The sequence below is a fragment of the Penicillium crustosum genome, assembly GCF_028827405.1.
Source record: "Penicillium crustosum strain IBT 35664 chromosome Unknown utg000004l_segment0_segment0, whole genome shotgun sequence".
NCBI classification, from domain to species: domain Eukaryota; kingdom Fungi; phylum Ascomycota; class Eurotiomycetes; order Eurotiales; family Aspergillaceae; genus Penicillium; species Penicillium crustosum.
Genome location: NW_026623125.1, coordinates 235,604 through 252,320, shown reverse-complemented (window position 1 = coordinate 252,320; position 16,717 = coordinate 235,604). Strand labels below are relative to the sequence as shown.

Below are 16,717 nucleotides of genomic sequence, written 5' to 3'. Positions count from 1 at the left end.
GCATTTGCCGAGTGGATAAAACAATTTCACCAAAGCACCAGTGGCCACGAAAAGCCCCCGATTTTGCTATGTGGGTCATAACACCGCGTAGTCTTTTACGACCTTTTCGGTCTCCCATCCGAACTCTGCCGATCTCGGGGGTTTTTATAATATAAGTGCCACCGGTGTCCCTTTATTTCCAAGCTTGTGTTGATTTCTTGTTTAATTTTACCTTGTTTTGACCATGGGTGTCCGTCTTTTGGTCCGAAGGGCCCGAACGGTCTTTAGTCGTGTAGCGGCCTCTGACGCCGCAAGCTCAGCTGACACATCTGCTGTGGATGGAACCACCGCCGAGGAAAGCAAGAGAGATCCTGCCGCCGATACAGAAGTTCAGCAGCCGGAAACGCCGGCGGAAGACCTCCAGCATGGTGTCAGGGATATCGAAGCCATCACCATGACCTGGTCCAAGCGAACTCTGATTATGGTTTTTCTCAAGTGAGCCCTATTCTTATGCAATCAATCTGAACAGATGCTAACGCTGTTTATTATAGTATCTGGTTCCTATATTTCGTCAACGCCTTCCAATCCACGGTTTTCTCCAGCCTGAGCCCCTACGTCTCCAGTTCTTTCACGGCCCACTCGCTGTCCGGTGTGCCCACTGCGCTTGCCGATGCTTTCTCGGCGGCAATTTACATCCCCGTCGGAAAGATGATGGACACTTGGGGCCGTGCGGAGGGATTCTTGCTGATGACATGCTTCGCTACCTTGGGATTGATTCTCTTGGCCGCTTGCAACAGCTTTGCTATCTACTGCACTGCATATGTAAGACTACCATCGGCGCTCATCATGATGTCCCGGAAAATTTCCTTCATAAATGCTTATATCTCGATCAGGTCTTTTATTCCATTGGTTTCAGTGGTATGGAATATGCCATTGATGTAATGACGGCGGATGCCTCCAAGTTGAAGAACCGAGGCCTGGCATTTGCTTTCACCTCTTCACCATACATTATCACCGCTTTTGCCGGACCGAAGGTAGCAGATGAGTTCTACTACCAGGTCAGCTGGCGATGGGGCCTGGGCTGTTGGGCCATTATCTTCCCTATCGTGGCGGCGCCCTTGTACATCATGCTCAAGACCAATCTTCGCAAAGCTGAAAGGGAAGGTCATCGTATCCAGGAGAAGAGCGATCGCACATTTTTGCAAAGTGTCTGGTATTGGATCATCCAATTTGATTGTGAGTAACATCTTTCCCTATTATTTCAGCGCTGCAAAAATCGTGTCAGTCGGACACTATCGACATGACTTGCCAATTTCAACCGTTTAGTTCTTCAAACATCGACTAATCTTGGATAGTGCCTGGCGTTGTCATGTTTACCGTTGGCCTGGTCCTCTTCGAACTTCCTTTTGACATTGCGTCTGAGGCGCCCAACGGTTGGGGCTCGGGTTATATCATCGCCATGCTTGTGGTCGGGTTCTCGATGCTCTTTGTCTTTGCTATCTACGAAACATGGGTGGCCCCTGTGCCTTTGCTCAATATCGTCATCCTCACCGACCGAACTGTTGTTGGTGCCTGTCTTTTGGATGCCACCTATCAGCTATCTTACTACTGCTGGAACAATTACTATACATCCTTCCTACAGGTCGTGAACAACTTGACGATCGCCGAGGCTGGATATGTGAGCAACACATTCGACGTTGTGTCTGGTGTGTTACTTCTCATCGTCGGCTGGATTATCCGAAGGACCGGCCGTTTCAAGTGGCTGTTATACATCTCTGTTCCGCTTTACATCTTCGCCCAGGGATTGATGATCTATTTCCGCAAGCCTGGTATGGGAGTCGGATACCAGATCATGTGCCAGATTTTCATTTCGATCGGCGGTTCGATTTTCATTCTTGTCGAGCAGATTGCCATTTTAGCCGCTGTCGATCACCAACACGTTGCGGCTGCCTTGGGCTTATTGAATGTGGTTGGTACTATCGGCGATTCCGCTGGTTATACTATCTGCACAGCTATTTGGACCAACACCTTCCCCAAGGCTCTTGCAAATTATCTCCCAGAGTCGGCTATGTCCAACTTTGAGAACATCTACGAGGATATCACAGTGCAGACTGGCTATCCCATGGGAAGTGAGGTAAGACTAGCTATCCAGGCGGCCTACGGCTATGCTGAAGTCCGTATGCTTTCAGCTGGCTTGGGAGTTATGGCTTTGGCCATTGCCTGGACCATCATGATCCGTGACATTGATCTCAAGAAGACTGCCCAGGTCAAGGGTACTGTCTTCTAAGAATCATCGGGCAAGATAGCTAGTCATGGTGTCCGGTTGGATATCGGACAATGTGCATCATACTGGTGATACTCTCACGATCACGCTGGGAAGATCAAATCATGGTAAAAAGTCACTTATTGTGATATGTTCTCTGCGGTTTCTTGTTGTCCGTTTGTTATCCCTTTTATCTGTTGATATCTAGTCCTGATATATATATTACGGGAACGCACGCATAGTAATAATTTATCCACATACCCAATTCTGATTTTTATGTTTCACAACCCCAAATGTGGGATATATCTTTGAGTTTAACTAATTTTTCTTCATATTTTCCTCAATTTCCGGGGATATCTTCGTGACATAAGAGTCAGGGACCGGACAAGGGGAGGATCTGCAGCGGAGAAGGGCGCGTGGATTTACCCGTCAATCACAACTCACGTCCCCTGTCATGGCGTTGACCAATTACCCCTCAACGCCCAACCAAGGGAACGGCACCATTTGGAATGTGGCGTCAATTATCAAATCAGCGTGATGAACATGAAATTGCTTGCTGATATAAGGCTTGGCACCTTTCCCGCCAAGATCCTGCTGTAGTGTTTCATGAGCTAACGCAAAGGAGCAGACCATTGCAATATAGGTCGGCCTTGCTTGTGCCGATGTTTCCCCAGACGGCGATTACTTGCAGGGGTTCCCTCTTGGTATATGCACCCCTCATGGGGATTTACCTAATTAGGATTGAAGTGTTGCTATTGCGGTCGCTGTCACCAGATTATTCTGCTTAGGCGCCTAAAGGAGGAGACTGAGTTATTGTCTTTGAACCCCTCATGGAGATTTACCTAATTGGGAATGAAATTTCGGTATTACGGTCGTTGTCGGCAGATTGTCCTGTAATAAGGAAGGGATCATGTTATGATCCTCAAACCCCTCAGACGTCACCTCGATCCATCCGGGTCAATTGGAGCACAATGAGGAGCACAACAAATTATCCGGCATGGCACTCGTTGGGTCATGGAGTTGCTTGCATATAAATATCCACTACAGCGCGCCTTTCAGTCATATCCCCTGCACTCTAAACAGCATTGGCGAGTTAAAACAGCCAGCTTTGGACTGATCACACCAAAATGCTGCACAAATACCTTCTTTTGCCGCTTTTGGCGTCATATGGTGCTGCTGTCACCATCTCGGTAGCAAAGTCTGGAGGCAATGCCACATCAGGCTTGCAATATGGAGCCATGGAAGAGGTATGTTCGGCTTCTTGTCTTGCAGTATTGGATCTAATTTAAGGTGTAGGAAATCAATCACTGTGCCGAAGGAGGCCTCTATGCCGAATTGATCCGCAACAGAGCGTTCCAGGGGAGCACAAAGTTCCCTTCATCATTGGAGGCCTGGTCTGGTGTTGGGGGCTCATCGCTGTCCCTGAAGAATCTCACTGACCCATTGTCAACTGCCCTTCCAACCTCAGTGAATGTGAAGGGCACTGGCACAGCCGGGTTGACTAATGCGGGTTTCTGGGGAATTGATGTCCGTCCTCAGAAGTATACTGGCTCATTCTACGTGAAAGGCGCTTACAAAGGCTCCTTCACCGCATCTCTCCTTTCTTCCAGCGGGAAGGTTTTGGCCACTACTAAGGTTGCCTCAAAGAGTGTTGCGAACGACTGGGTGCAACATGAGTTTGTTCTTACTCCCAAAGAAAAGGCTTCTGATACCAAGAACAAGTTCTCGCTGACCTTTGATGGCTCGGTAAGATTTGACATGGAACTTGCCACGCGCCTCGGCTAATTGTTTCTAGAAAGCATCGGGTGGCTCGCTTGATTTCAATTTGATCAGCCTGTTCCCACCTACGTGGAATGATCGCCCCAATGGCATGCGGAAAGACTTGATGCAAGCTATGGCTGATATGGGTCCTGTAAGTTAAAGTTTACCTATTGCTCTGAACATCATCGAAGAGGAATGATGCTAATAAGCTTGGTAGACATTCCTTCGCTTCCCTGGAGGAAATAACCTCGAGGGTGACAGCATCGAGGGTCGCTGGAAGTGGAACGAGACCATTGGACCACTCACCGACCGACCTGGTCGTGCAACTACCTGGCAATATCAAGAGACCCTTGGATTGGGTTTGGTTGAGTACATGGAGTGGTGTGACGATCTTGGCATGGAACCCAGTGAGTAGATCATTATGCGACATTTTAATTTACCAAACTGACAAGCTCTGTTTAGTCCTGGCTGTCTATGCTGGACTTGCTTTGAACGGGGATGTTGTCCCGGAAGCCGACCTCGATTTCTATGTGCAGGATGCCCTCAACGAGATCGAATTCTTGACGGGCTCTGTGGATACCGAGTACGGTGCTCTACGTGCCAAGGTTGGACACCCGGAGCCATGGAAAATTCGGTATGTTGAGGTTGGAAACGAGGATATGCTGAGCAACGGTCTGCCTACGTACAAGTCCTACCGGTTCTCCGCATTCTACAATGCTATCACGGCCAAGTACCCCGATATCCAGGTCCTTGCGTCTACTATCGATATGACAATTCCTGGAACTGCAGGTGGTGATTACCATTTGTATGATACCCCAGACAACTTCGTCAGCAAGTTCGACATGTTTGACAGTTTCACGCGCGAGCATCCTATCCTGCTCGGTAAGTTACTCGGTACAATTGCGAGACCATAACTAACACACATCTAGGTGAGATTGCCGCTACTTCGCCGTTGAACGGACAGGATATTGACTGGAGTGATACCCATTTCTCTCTGTATCCCTGGTGGATCGGCTCCGTTGCCGAGGCTGTGTTCCTTATTGGTGCCGAGCGCAACGCAGACAAGATTATTGGAACTACCTACGTCAGTTATTTCAACTTGCACACTCCTAGGCTGAAACTAATAAAGTCATAGGCTCCCTTCTTGATGAACCTGGACAGCTACCAATGGTCCCCAACCATCCTGTCCTTCAACTCCGATCCTGATCAGACCGCTCGCTCTACCAGTTGGCACGTGTGGAGTGTATGTTACACTATCATCAGACCCCGGATGTACACTCTGCTGACATACAAACTGAATATAGTTATTCAATCACAACATCATGACAAACACCCTCCCCGCCACTTCCTCCGACGCTTTCGGTCCTTTGTACTATGTGACGGGTTCGAACAGCAAGACCAACTCGCACATTTTCAAGGGAGCAGTCTACAATAGCACGTCCGATGTTCCTGTATCACTGACATTTGAGGGTGTCGGCCGTGGCGCCAAGGCAGACTTGACGATCCTGACTGCACCGGATGCATTCTCGATGAACGAAGTCGGCGGGGCTAACCTCGTCAACAGCAAGACTACCCAGATCAAGGCTGGCAAGAAGGGCGAGTTCTCTTTCAAGCTGCCGAATCTCAGTATTGCGGTGCTCACTACCAATTAATGTATCGTGAATGGTATACATTAGTCTTAGGAAGCCTTGCACATGCATAGCATGGCCCAAATCAAATATACTGCCTCCCAATTTCAGAAATAGTTCCTTCCATCCCTGTCGCTCTAAACCCTATCCGCGCTTCCCTCCCGCCACACCTAAACCAGACCAGGCTCAAGCACCTTGTACCCGAAATTTCTTGAAGAGTAGAATGGATATGCTTGAGGTTAGGCACGGAATTCAAATACATTTGGTACAACAAAGCCTGGTCATCTGTAGGGACCAGCACCACATCCGCCATAGAAACAGCCTTCCCACCTTGCTTCACTAATAGGATCTTGTAGGTTTGGAATCCGTCGGTACAGGCCTGTTTGACGAATTTATCCCGATCCTCGTTACTCTCACGAATACAATTCACACGCTGTACGATACGAGAGTTGGTGGTGGTGGTGGTTTGCCGCTTGCATATCGATCGCGGCGATGTTCACGAGATTGGACACCTGCACCCGATCCTGTAATTCGCGAGGGTGGAGTGGAGATCTATCTAGGAAACCTTCGCAATAATCCAAGATCGTCATGGACTGACGGATGATGGTCTTTTCACCGTTGGCGCTTGTCACTACCAAGGTGGGGACGCTGGCACTGGGGTTTGGTTCTTTGTATTCATCTGTTATGGGCGCTTTGGTGCCCAGGTCGATGTAGCAATAGAGGTTACCTTGAGTGGGATCAGCACTAGCACTGATACAGTCAGGTGTGTTTACTAGGGGTATTTTCCTAGACGGAGCAGATATCCGTGAGACTGAATGAACCAGCCTTACTATTTCTATTCCCAACTCGCCAACTTCTATATTCTAAGCTATATCCTTCCAATATCTACCACCTGTCGCATTGAGCGTGGGCACTCTGGACTATGCGACCGTTTTATCTACTTCCACCCGTCCCCTCAAAGTATTTCGGTGGGGGATTTCTTTTTTCGACCCACGCGGAGTTGCGCACAACTTCATCGGGTCCGCATGATAGGCGGGTTCACCTCACTATGAACACCGCATCTATCCCCTATACTCCGATATGGAGTTTCTTCGGGGCGAGAAGTCAAGGTTCCTTATTTGCCGCCCGCGCGCTCTAGACCCTTTCCACGGGTGAAGATAGCAGCAACGGTCGCGATAAATGCAAAGATCGCGGAGGCCATGAAGGAGAGTCTGATCCCGCGGTAGTACACCAGCCGAGCGGCCATTTGCACATCCGCAGGGAGATCATAAATAGCCGAGACTGAGTGGCGGATCTCATCAATCACCTAAGAAGAAACGAGTGTTTAGGTCAGCAAGGCTTGTTCAAGTGCTCGTTATCATCGAACAGCGAAGGAATTGTACTTTCCATTTATCTGGTATTCCACTCAAGGCCTCCCCGAGGCCTGAGTTAAGTGTATTCTGCATGATGGTGGAGGTCACCGCGACACCCCAAACGGTCCCGAGAGAGCGGATGAGATAGACGGTTGAGGCGGAAACGGCGTGATCTGCACGACATTGTTAGCAGGCTGGCTTGGCAAAACAGCTTGGTCGCTCGCGGATTTGGGTAATGACGCTGGCGACAATTGACACGGAAAGAGAGAAAGGCTGGCTTACCGGTGTGGTCGAAGGCTGCTAGGAATGTGAAAAGAATTCCTGGATATACCATCCCCTGACCTAGGTTGGCGGGAATGACATAGACGAAATATTTCCATGCCGAGTCGTTGAATCGAAGGAGCATGACGAGCAAATTGCCCACGAACATTAGGACTGCACCGACACGCACGATGGAGGCTAGCTTGCCCCAGCGTGACATGATGATTCCCGCAATAAGACCACCAAGTGGGGTAAATAGACAGGGAATCACTAGTCGGGTACCAGCCTTGCTGGGAGAATCGAGGAGAATCACTTGGAACATGAGAGGCAAGGTGAAGAGGTACTAAATCCGTCACGTCAGCCGTGGTCATAACTATAGAACTGGTGGAAGAGGTGAGCTCACTGCGTATGCTGCCATCCCGACACAAACATTGGCGATCTGTGTTGATACAGCGAGTTGTCCTCGTAACATCTTCAATGGGATCAAAGGTGCGGCGGTTGTTTTCGCTTCAACAGCGACAAATGCGACCAGCAATACCACACTAGAAAGCAATGGCAAAATCACCCACAAGTGAGTCCAAGGGAGAACGTTGCCACCTAGGCTGAGTCCGACCAATTGGGCCGAGAGAGCTAGAATGAGCAGACAAGCGCCCAGTACATCGATTTGATGCCAAATTCCTCGTTTCTGGCCATCTTGGGAAGAATCGGTGTCTCGTGTTGGGAACTTTAGAACGATATAGCCCATGACCAAAGCAAACAAAGAGATTGGAACTTGCAGCAGGAAGCACCAGCGCCATCCGATCGAGTCGACGATGGCACCACCGAAAGAAGCACCACAAATGGCTCCAAATCCGTACGAGACGTTCTGGATTGCCTGGTACATACCTCGCTGGCGGAAAGGAATGAGATCTGAGTTGATGATTGTTGCTAGGGTACTTGTTAGCGATTAATACATCAATTGAAATATTGTTGACTTACCCATAGTCATCAATCCTCCGCCGCCGATGCCCGTTAAGGCACGCATGATGTTCAAAAAGATTACATCGCGGGCCACGGCACACCCCAAACAACCAATCATGAAGGTAATAGTTGCAGTAAAGAAACAAGACCGGCGACCGAGTATATCGGAGAATCGGCCATAGAGAGGCTGGAATGCGGTGCTTGTGATCAAGTACGAAGTGGTCAACCACGAAGCAGTGTTCGCGGCGTTGAACTCGGAGCTGATCACAGCATAGGTCGAGGCAGTGATAGTGCCGTCAAACCCACCAAGAAATACATTGGCCATGATTGCTGTTGAATTGTCAAATTTTGCTCGATTGTCTATGCAATTCGATTTTACTTACCGATTTGGATGAGTAGGAATCCTGGTGGTGGGCTCCAAGTCGTAGGAACTGGATCCGATCGTAATAAAGGTTGCTGTTCGCTTTCTTGTGCCTGTCTTTCGGCTTCATTCTCATGTGTCGGCATTATGCCTGCAACACTTTTATTCGGATCTAATGCCATTGTCAATTTCGAATGTTCAGATCCCAAATTTGCGATTCAGATGACGGAAGCAGCGGCCGAAGATGGGAAATATCAGAAATTTCAAAGTGCCGAGGAGAGCGGGCCACTGCGGGCACTCGATGGGGAAATGCGAGCGGATTATCTTCCCCGCCAAGTGCCAAGCACGACATCATCTTGCACTATGACATTATATTTGAGGTGGGCAACTATTTAACGAGATGTGATACGTGCCATTCCTTTCTTTTTTTCATTTCATTTCACACACTCAAATCAAAAAGAAGTCAAAGAGACTCAGTGCAGAGTACCCATCTAAGGTTAATGTACCCTATCATGAACATAATGACCAGCATCATGGAAACTGATCACTGGACCAGTACTTATCATGAAATTCCTTGAAACCATCGCCTGCACCGCGGCCCTGTTGCCACTTGCTGCGGCAGATTGGCAGTTCAAATCTCGAACCGACCTGGCCCCGCCTCGTCTGAATATCACCATCCCGGCCACAAAGGATGTTGAGAAGGGTTACCTCTTCATCGCGCCTTTCCCCGGCCAGTGGGCTGAGCCACAGTTTCATGGTCCACGCCAGGAAGCTCCGTATATCGTTCGTGATGACGGTGAACTGGTCTGGTCGGGCTATACCTACTTCTCCATCTGGGCTGCCAACTTCCAGAAGGCCAGATGGAATGGTCAGGATGTGCTGTTCAGCTTTGAGGGTGATCATAACCCAGCCTACGGGCATGGTCATGGTCATGCCACCATTTTGAATCAGCACTATGAGACTATTCGGGAGCTCCGCGCTGGCAACCACAAGCTCATGGATAAGCATGAATTCCATGTTGTTGATGAGAAGACTGCATTGCTTCAGGTCTATCAGCCCGTGCCGAGGGATCTCTCTCGCTGGGGCGCTAGTGCTGAGCAACAGTGGATTGTCGATGCCATCTTCCAGGGTATGTGGATTCCCGAAGATATTGAAAAGCCAATGTTAATTCGCAGTAGAGCTGGATATTGACACTGGTGAACTGCTATTTGAGTGGTCTAGCCTCGAACATGTCTCACCTGATGGTAAGTCAACTTAGTTATCTTCAACTCTTATAATGACTTAGTCTAACATTGTGCAGAGGCTGTCCTTCCTCTCAACCCGGGACAAGCTGGTGCAGGCTACAACTCATCCGACGCGTGGGATTACTTCCATATTAACTCCGTGGACAAGGACGCCGAAGGAAACTACCTGATTTCCGCGCGGGATGCTTGCGCAGTCCACAAGATTAATGGCACCACTGGTGAAATCCTCTGGCGGTTAGGTGGTCTCCGCTCAGACTTTGAGCTCGGTCCCAATGTCAAGTTCTGCTTCCAGCATCACGCGCGCTTTGTCAAGCAGAGTGATAATGAGGAAATCATCTCCCTTTTCGATAACTCTGCCCATGGAACCGAGAATCACCGCGGCAGAGAGGTCCACACCCATCCTTTCTCGCAGGGCAAGGTCATTTCGGTCAACACTGCTACCTGGACTGCGGAGATTGTTTCAGCCTTCCAGCCTCCCGATGGACTCCTCGCCAAGTCCCAAGGAAGCACTCAGCTTCTGCCCAACGGCAATGCCTTGGTTAATTGGGGCTCTGAGGGAGCGTTGACCGAATTCCGGGAGGACGGTACCCCTATCTTCCACGCTTACATGGACTCAGGCTTGCTGGGCGAGGGAGTCCAGAACTATCGGGCGTTCCGGTACAACTGGACCGGCCTTCCCACCGAAGAACCCGCCATTGTGGCTGAGAAGACTTCCTCGGGGACCGATGTCTTTGTTTCGTGGAATGGTGATACTGAGACGGCCGTTTGGCGATTCTATGCCGTCACAGATGGATTTGGGTCCCGGGAGTTCTTGGGCGAGGCTACACGGGATGGATTCGAGACTTCCTTCTCTCTGCCTGGTCACTCGTACCAAGGCTTGGCAGCTGAGGCTATCTCGGCTCGTGGTCGTGTCTTGACTACAACTCGCGTTGCTCATATCCAGGACGCGGTGCTTCCTTATAGCACTGTTGCTGTGGGTTCCGAGGATCGCGGGTCTTGGAGACAGTTGATCTTGCAGGCATAGATGAAGACATGTCTGTGAACTAGGCTATATGGAGAGGAGAATGAGATGTGGTGAGGGGCTGATTTGACAAGGGGTGTAAAGGGATGTGCTGGCTCGTGTGAGTTGAAGTAGTGTATGGCAGGCTGAACTGCCATTGCGTCATGTAAGACCTTTGCCTGCGTATAGTTAAATTCTCCAATTGAATTGAATGTTATGTGGCAAAGCCTTGATACATTCTTAAGCTGTACGGCCTATATTTTATGGCTATAATGCTAATAAAACGGAAGGACTACAAAAAAGGGCACGATACGGCCGTATAAGTGGCAGAGTATTCTTGTTCTCTATAATTTTAATTCTCGATACTATCACCCTCAGTTTAATCACACAGCAGCTTAGTAGTGAAATATGTATTTCAGCATATAAGTATGTGATATAGTGCAAAGTCTAGATCTTGAAGACCTACCTACGTCCATGGGTCCATGGGTTGGACTTTGTACCTAGTTAGTAAGCTATAAGGAATGTCCAAACCGAGCCGGTAGTGTCACATTCGAAAATCCTTTTTACCGGTCCTTTTGAGGTCCGGATGTCTGACCTTTGGTTTTCTGTCAACTCATTAGACTCTCGGATCCTCACCATCCCTAGTTGACATCTGGGATATTGGCCGAATCCGAGATTAACCTAAAAAGGAAGTTGCTCTGAATATAAGACATGGGGTGTGACGGGACACGATGCTCATACACAGCCAATCAAGAGACTCGAAAACACCTTAATATATACCCAGGTAGGGCATGTGGTGCTGTCTTATACGCTATATGATGGAATGTCACCTTCATTAGTCCGACACTCAGATGCCCAGATAATGCATGTGTATATGGGGCTAAGGTTATTCGGACGTTCCCATCCGCTGGTATTTATTTAGCATAATGTACATAAATTTCCATTGACTGTTTCGGAAAGAGCTATGACAGTGCATCCATGGGTGTTGACTTCCCTTCTTTCCCTTTTTTGAAGCTTCTCGGATCTCTCACTTTCCGGTTCCCGTTGGTTCTTTCCTTCTTACTTTGTTACTCTGTTACTCTCTTATGTTCCTTCCTTTTCATCATAACTCTTACCAGTCACGTCTCACCTCGTGTTTTCCCCTTCTGTCAACAACTCTCGTTTACCTCCCCCTTTTCCGTGTTTTCGTGTGTCTTTCATGGCTTCACATCTTCTTCCTTCTTTAGGCTTTTCGCCAACTCCTCTCGTGCCAGACCGAGTGGGAGGCATGCCTGATAATGGTGCCGTTGATACCCCCGGCTCGGAGACCCCAGTTTCCGAGTCCGGAGAGGATCGCGACAGACAAATCACCACTCTTGCACGTTCTCTCTCGCAAATTTCGCGACAGAGCAGCCTCAGAGCAGCCAGTCAACCTGGAGAGGGTGTCAACACCTTCCTCGACTCAAGTGACCCAGAACTAGATCCCAATAGTGACCAGTTTAAATCGCGCAAATGGGTGAAGAATATCATCCAGATGACCTCTTGCGATTCAGAACGGTACCCGCGTCGCACAGCAGGAGTCTCCTTTCGCAACCTCAACGTTTTTGGCTACGGCACCGCGGCTGATTACCAGATGGACTTCGCCAATTTCTGGCTCAAAGGTGCAGGATGGTTCCGCAGTGTTTTGGGTTTGCAGAAGAAAGTACGCATTGATATCCTGCGGGACTTCGAAGGCATTGTTCACAGTGGTGAGATGCTAGTTGTACTAGGTCGCCCGGGAAGGTACGTGAATCGACACCCTCCCCGCCAAAGACTAATCGCTAACAACCACCAGCGGATGCTCTACCTTGCTCAAAACCATTGCCGGAGAGACTCATGGTCTCCACCTTGACGAGGAGAAAGGATGTGAAGTGAAGTATGATGGCATGTCCTGGGACGACATGCACAGCCGTTTCCGTGGCGAAGTCATCTATCAAGCCGAAACCGAGACTCACTTCCCTCAGCTGACTGTCGGTGATACTCTGCTGTTTGCTGCCCACGCTCGAGCGCCAAGTAACCGACTTCCCGGTGTTACACGCGACCAGTATGCGACGCATATGCGAGATGTGGTAATGACGATGCTTGGCTTGACCCATACCATGAACACCAAGGTGGGCAATGAATACATTCGAGGTGTATCAGGCGGCGAAAGAAAGCGGGTCAGTATTGCCGAAACCACTTTGTGTCGATGCCCTTTGCAGTGTTGGGACAACAGCACTCGTGGACTCGATAGCTCAACGGCACTGGAATTTGTCAAAAACATTCGCCTTTCCACGGACTATAGTGGATCCACCGCTGTTGTCGCAATCTACCAAGCGAGTCAGTCCATTTACGACCTGTTTGACAAAGCAATCGTCCTTTACAAAGGCCGCCAGATCTATTTCGGCAGTGCGTCCAATGCACGGCGCTTCTTCATCAAGATGGGGTTCCATTGCCCGGAGAGACAAACCACCGCGGACTTCCTCACTTCCCTCACCAGTCCTTCGGAACGCGTTGTTCACCCCGGGTTTGAAAACTCCGTTCCACGCACACCCGATGAGTTCGCAGTACGCTGGAAAGAGAGCCCGGAGCGTAAGCAGCTTCTTGCTGAGATTCAAGCAAATGAAGCCGAGAACAATATCGGGGAAACGAAGTTTGAGGAATTCAGTCGCTCTCGTGCAGCCGACAAGCCCAGGTTTACTCGGGCAGCTTCTCCATACACACTCTCGTTTCCGATGCAAGTCCGTCTGTGCCTTTGGCGAGGCTTCTTGCGCCTTAAGGCAGACTCGACTATGACGCTTGCCACCCTCGTCGGGAATATCAGCATGGCTCTGATCATTTCGAGTGTCTTTTTCGACACACCAAACAACACCGACAGTTTCTACAAGCGTGGATGCCTGCTCTTCTTTGCCATCATGATCAGTGGCTTCGCCAGCTCACTTGAAATCATGATAATGTGGCAGCAGCGGCCGATCGTGGAAAAGCATCGCAAGTACGCACTGTACCATCCCTTGGCGGAAGCTATTAGTGCGTACATCGTGGAGCTTCCGGCAAAGATCGTGCTATCCGTGGTGTTCAATTTGATATTCTACTTCCTACCCCATCTTCGGCGCACTCCGGGCCATTTCTTCGTATTTTTCCTCTTTTCGATAATGACGACCCTTGTGATGTCCAATATTTTCCGATTCATCGGCGCAATCTCGCGGTCTGTGGCCCAAGCTATGCCTCCTGCTTCGGTCTTCATGCTTATCTTGGTCATTTACACCGGATTTACTATTCCTGTCCGAGATATGCACCCTTGGTTCCGGTGGCTCAACTACGTGAACCCGATTGCTGTAAATGATTACTTAGTTTGTGCGCGGTCATATCAGAATATGCTAACACGAAATAGTACGCCTTTGAGGCGCTAATGATCAATGAGTTCGGCGGACGGTCCTTCCCGTGCTCGAATTTTGTCCCGGGTGGCATGGACGTTTACAAAGATGCTCCTCTCAGCTCTAAAATCTGTTCGCAGAAGGGTGCTGTAGCAGGGCAAGATTTTATTGATGGAGACACATACATCAACACGACCTACCGATACTACAGCCCGCATTTGTGGCGGAACTTCGGAATTCTTTGCGCTTTCTTTGTCGCCTTCTTTGGATTGTACATCTTCTGCAGTGAACTCATCCGCGCTAAACCATCCAAAGGTGAAGTTTTGGTGTTTCCACGCGGCAAGATTCCTGCTTTTGCCAAGGATGCTCGAAAAGATGATCCAGAGGAAGTCATCGCATCGGAGAAAGGTGCAGTTGCTAGCGAACCCCAAGAATTAACTGGAGCAATTGTTCGCCAAACTGCCGTCTTCCACTGGGAGAATGTGTGTTACGATATCAAGGTCAATGGGACCGACCGACGCATCTTGAACAGCGTGGATGGTTGGGTCAAGCCCGGAACTCTGACGGCCTTGATGGGTGTCACTGGTGCGGGAAAGACTTCCTTGCTCGACGTGTTGGCCAATCGTGTCACTATTGGCGTTGTCTCGGGGAATATGCTCATCGATGGGCGGCTACGTGATGATTCTTTCCAGCGCAAGACGGGTTACGTGCAGCAACAGGATCTGCATCTGGAGACTAGTACTGTTCGTGAAGCTCTTGCTTTTAGCGCTCTCCTACGCCAGCCTGCCACCATTCCTCGCCGAGAAAAGATTGCATACGTTGAAGAGGTTATTCGCATGCTCGGTATGGAGGAATACGCAGATGCCGTGGTCGGAGTTTCCGGTGAGGGTCTCAATGTAGAGCAGCGTAAGCGGCTGACTATCGGCGTGGAATTGGCTGCGAAGCCAGATTTGCTGCTGTTCTTTGATGAACCGACTTCGGGTCTGGATAGTCAAACTGCTTGGGCAATCTGTACCCTCATGCGCAACCTGGCCGACCACGGTCAGGCTGTGTTGTGTACTATTCACCAGCCTTCGGCAATGCTGATGCAGCAGTTCGACCGCCTATTGTTTCTCGCGAAAGGAGGACGCTCAGTGTACTTCGGAGACCTCGGCCCGAACATGGAAACATTGATCAAATACTTCGAAGACAAAGGGTCCCTCAAGTGCCCACCAAACGCAAACCCAGCCGAATGGATGCTCGAGGTCATAGGTGCTGCGCCAGGATCTCATGCAGATAGGGATTGGGCTGAACAATGGACCAACAGTGCCGAGCGCGCAGAGGTTCACAGAGAATTGGCGAAAATGAAAAATGAATTGTGTATCCGGCCTGTACCTCTGCGAGCTGCAGGATTTGGTGAATTCGCCATGCCAATCTGGTATCAGTTCCTCGTTTGTACTCAACGCACGTTCCAACAGTACTGGAGATCTCCGTCATATCTGTACGCCAAAGTTCTCACTTGCACTGCCCCGGTAAGATATCTTCCTACCTTTTACTTGATTAGACTAACGGAAATAGCCACTATTTCTCGGATTCACCTTCTGGCACATGCCTAACAGCATTCAAGGGCTGCAGAATCAAATGTTTGCAATCTTCATGATCCTCGTCATTTTCCCGGGTCTGGTTCAGCAGATGATGCCGACCTTCGTCACCCAGCGTGCCTTGTATGAGGTGCGCGAACGGCCTTCGAAAGCCTACTCATGGAAGGCATTTATGATGGCCAGCATCCTCGTGGAGCTTGCGTGGAATACCCTGATGTCCGTCCCATTATTTTTCTGCTGGTACTACCCAATCGGGTTCTATCATAATGCAGAGCCCACAAACGCGGTCCTCGAACGAAGCGGCATCATGTACTTGCTGATTTTACAGTTCATGATGTTCACGTCGACCTTCAGCTCCATGATGATTGCTGGAATTGAGGAGCCCGATACTGGCAGCAACATTGCCCAGTTCATGTTCTCGCTTTGCTTAGTCTTCAACGGGTAAGTTATCTGCGGGTGCTTCGTTGTTAATTGGCAATAGTGCTGATTCAGGTTGTAGGGTGCTCTCTAATCCCTCTGAAATGCGTCGTTTCTGGATCTGGATGAATCGCGTTTCGCCATTCACCTATTTCGTCTCCTCTGTGCTCTCCACGGGCCTGACTGGGGCTTCAGTGGAATGTTCCAGCATTGAATGGCTCACTGTCTCGCCTCCAGATGGCCAGACTTGCGGCTATTATCTTGACCCTTACATCCAGACTGTTAAGGGCAAATTGCTCAATCCTGAGGCATCGGCGGATTGCAAAATCTGCCCAATGTCGAAAACAGACCAGTTCCTCGAAAGCCTCAACATGTCGTACTCGGATGTTGGGCGCAACATCGGCTTGCTGTTTGCCTACATAGGGTTCAATATTGTCGCGGCGCTCTTCATGTACTGGCTCTGTCGCGTGCCCAAGCGTTGGTCGCGCAAACTCAAACAGACATAAAAACGTCGGTTGCCTCCTTTTTTCAGGTTGTGGG

The 16,717-nt window shown here is 49.6% G+C and overlaps 5 protein-coding genes across 5 annotated transcripts; 4 read left to right on the top strand and 1 right to left on the bottom strand.

The window, feature by feature from the left end:
* Positions 1-223: 223 nt before the first annotated feature.
* N7487_009141 (uncharacterized protein) lies at positions 224-2,266 on the top strand (the record flags this gene model as incomplete). The annotated part of the gene is made up of 4 exons (XM_056876871.1): positions 224-474; positions 531-801; positions 873-1,215; positions 1,335-2,266. The coding sequence occupies 4 exons, from the start codon at positions 224-226 to the stop codon at positions 2,264-2,266; spliced, it is 1,797 nt and encodes a 598-aa protein (XP_056725451.1).
* Positions 2,267-3,369: 1,103 nt separating this feature from the next.
* Positions 3,370-5,655, top strand: N7487_009140 (alpha-L-arabinofuranosidase A; the record flags this gene model as incomplete). The annotated part of the gene is made up of 8 exons (XM_056876870.1): positions 3,370-3,489; positions 3,539-3,988; positions 4,038-4,154; positions 4,221-4,410; positions 4,466-4,885; positions 4,933-5,087; positions 5,139-5,246; positions 5,308-5,655. The coding sequence occupies 8 exons, from the start codon at positions 3,370-3,372 to the stop codon at positions 5,653-5,655; spliced, it is 1,908 nt and encodes a 635-aa protein (XP_056725450.1).
* A 1,090-nt stretch (positions 5,656-6,745) lies between these two features.
* N7487_009139 (MDR family MFS transporter) lies at positions 6,746-8,747 on the bottom strand (the record flags this gene model as incomplete). The annotated part of the gene is made up of 6 exons (XM_056876869.1): positions 6,746-6,937; positions 7,014-7,156; positions 7,266-7,587; positions 7,648-8,171; positions 8,223-8,534; positions 8,588-8,747. The coding sequence occupies 6 exons, from the start codon at positions 8,745-8,747 to the stop codon at positions 6,746-6,748; spliced, it is 1,653 nt and encodes a 550-aa protein (XP_056725449.1).
* Positions 8,748-9,129: 382 nt separating this feature from the next.
* On the top strand, positions 9,130-10,833 carry N7487_009138 (arylsulfotransferase family protein; the record flags this gene model as incomplete). The annotated part of the gene is made up of 3 exons (XM_056876868.1): positions 9,130-9,694; positions 9,744-9,809; positions 9,866-10,833. The coding sequence occupies 3 exons, from the start codon at positions 9,130-9,132 to the stop codon at positions 10,831-10,833; spliced, it is 1,599 nt and encodes a 532-aa protein (XP_056725448.1).
* Positions 10,834-12,007: 1,174 nt separating this feature from the next.
* On the top strand, positions 12,008-16,683 carry N7487_009137 (pleiotropic drug resistance family ABC transporter; the record flags this gene model as incomplete). Its single annotated transcript, XM_056876867.1, has 5 exons — positions 12,008-12,570; positions 12,623-14,141; positions 14,198-15,691; positions 15,738-16,201; positions 16,260-16,683. The coding sequence occupies 5 exons, from the start codon at positions 12,008-12,010 to the stop codon at positions 16,681-16,683; spliced, it is 4,464 nt and encodes a 1,487-aa protein (XP_056725447.1).
* Positions 16,684-16,717: the final 34 nt, after the last annotated feature.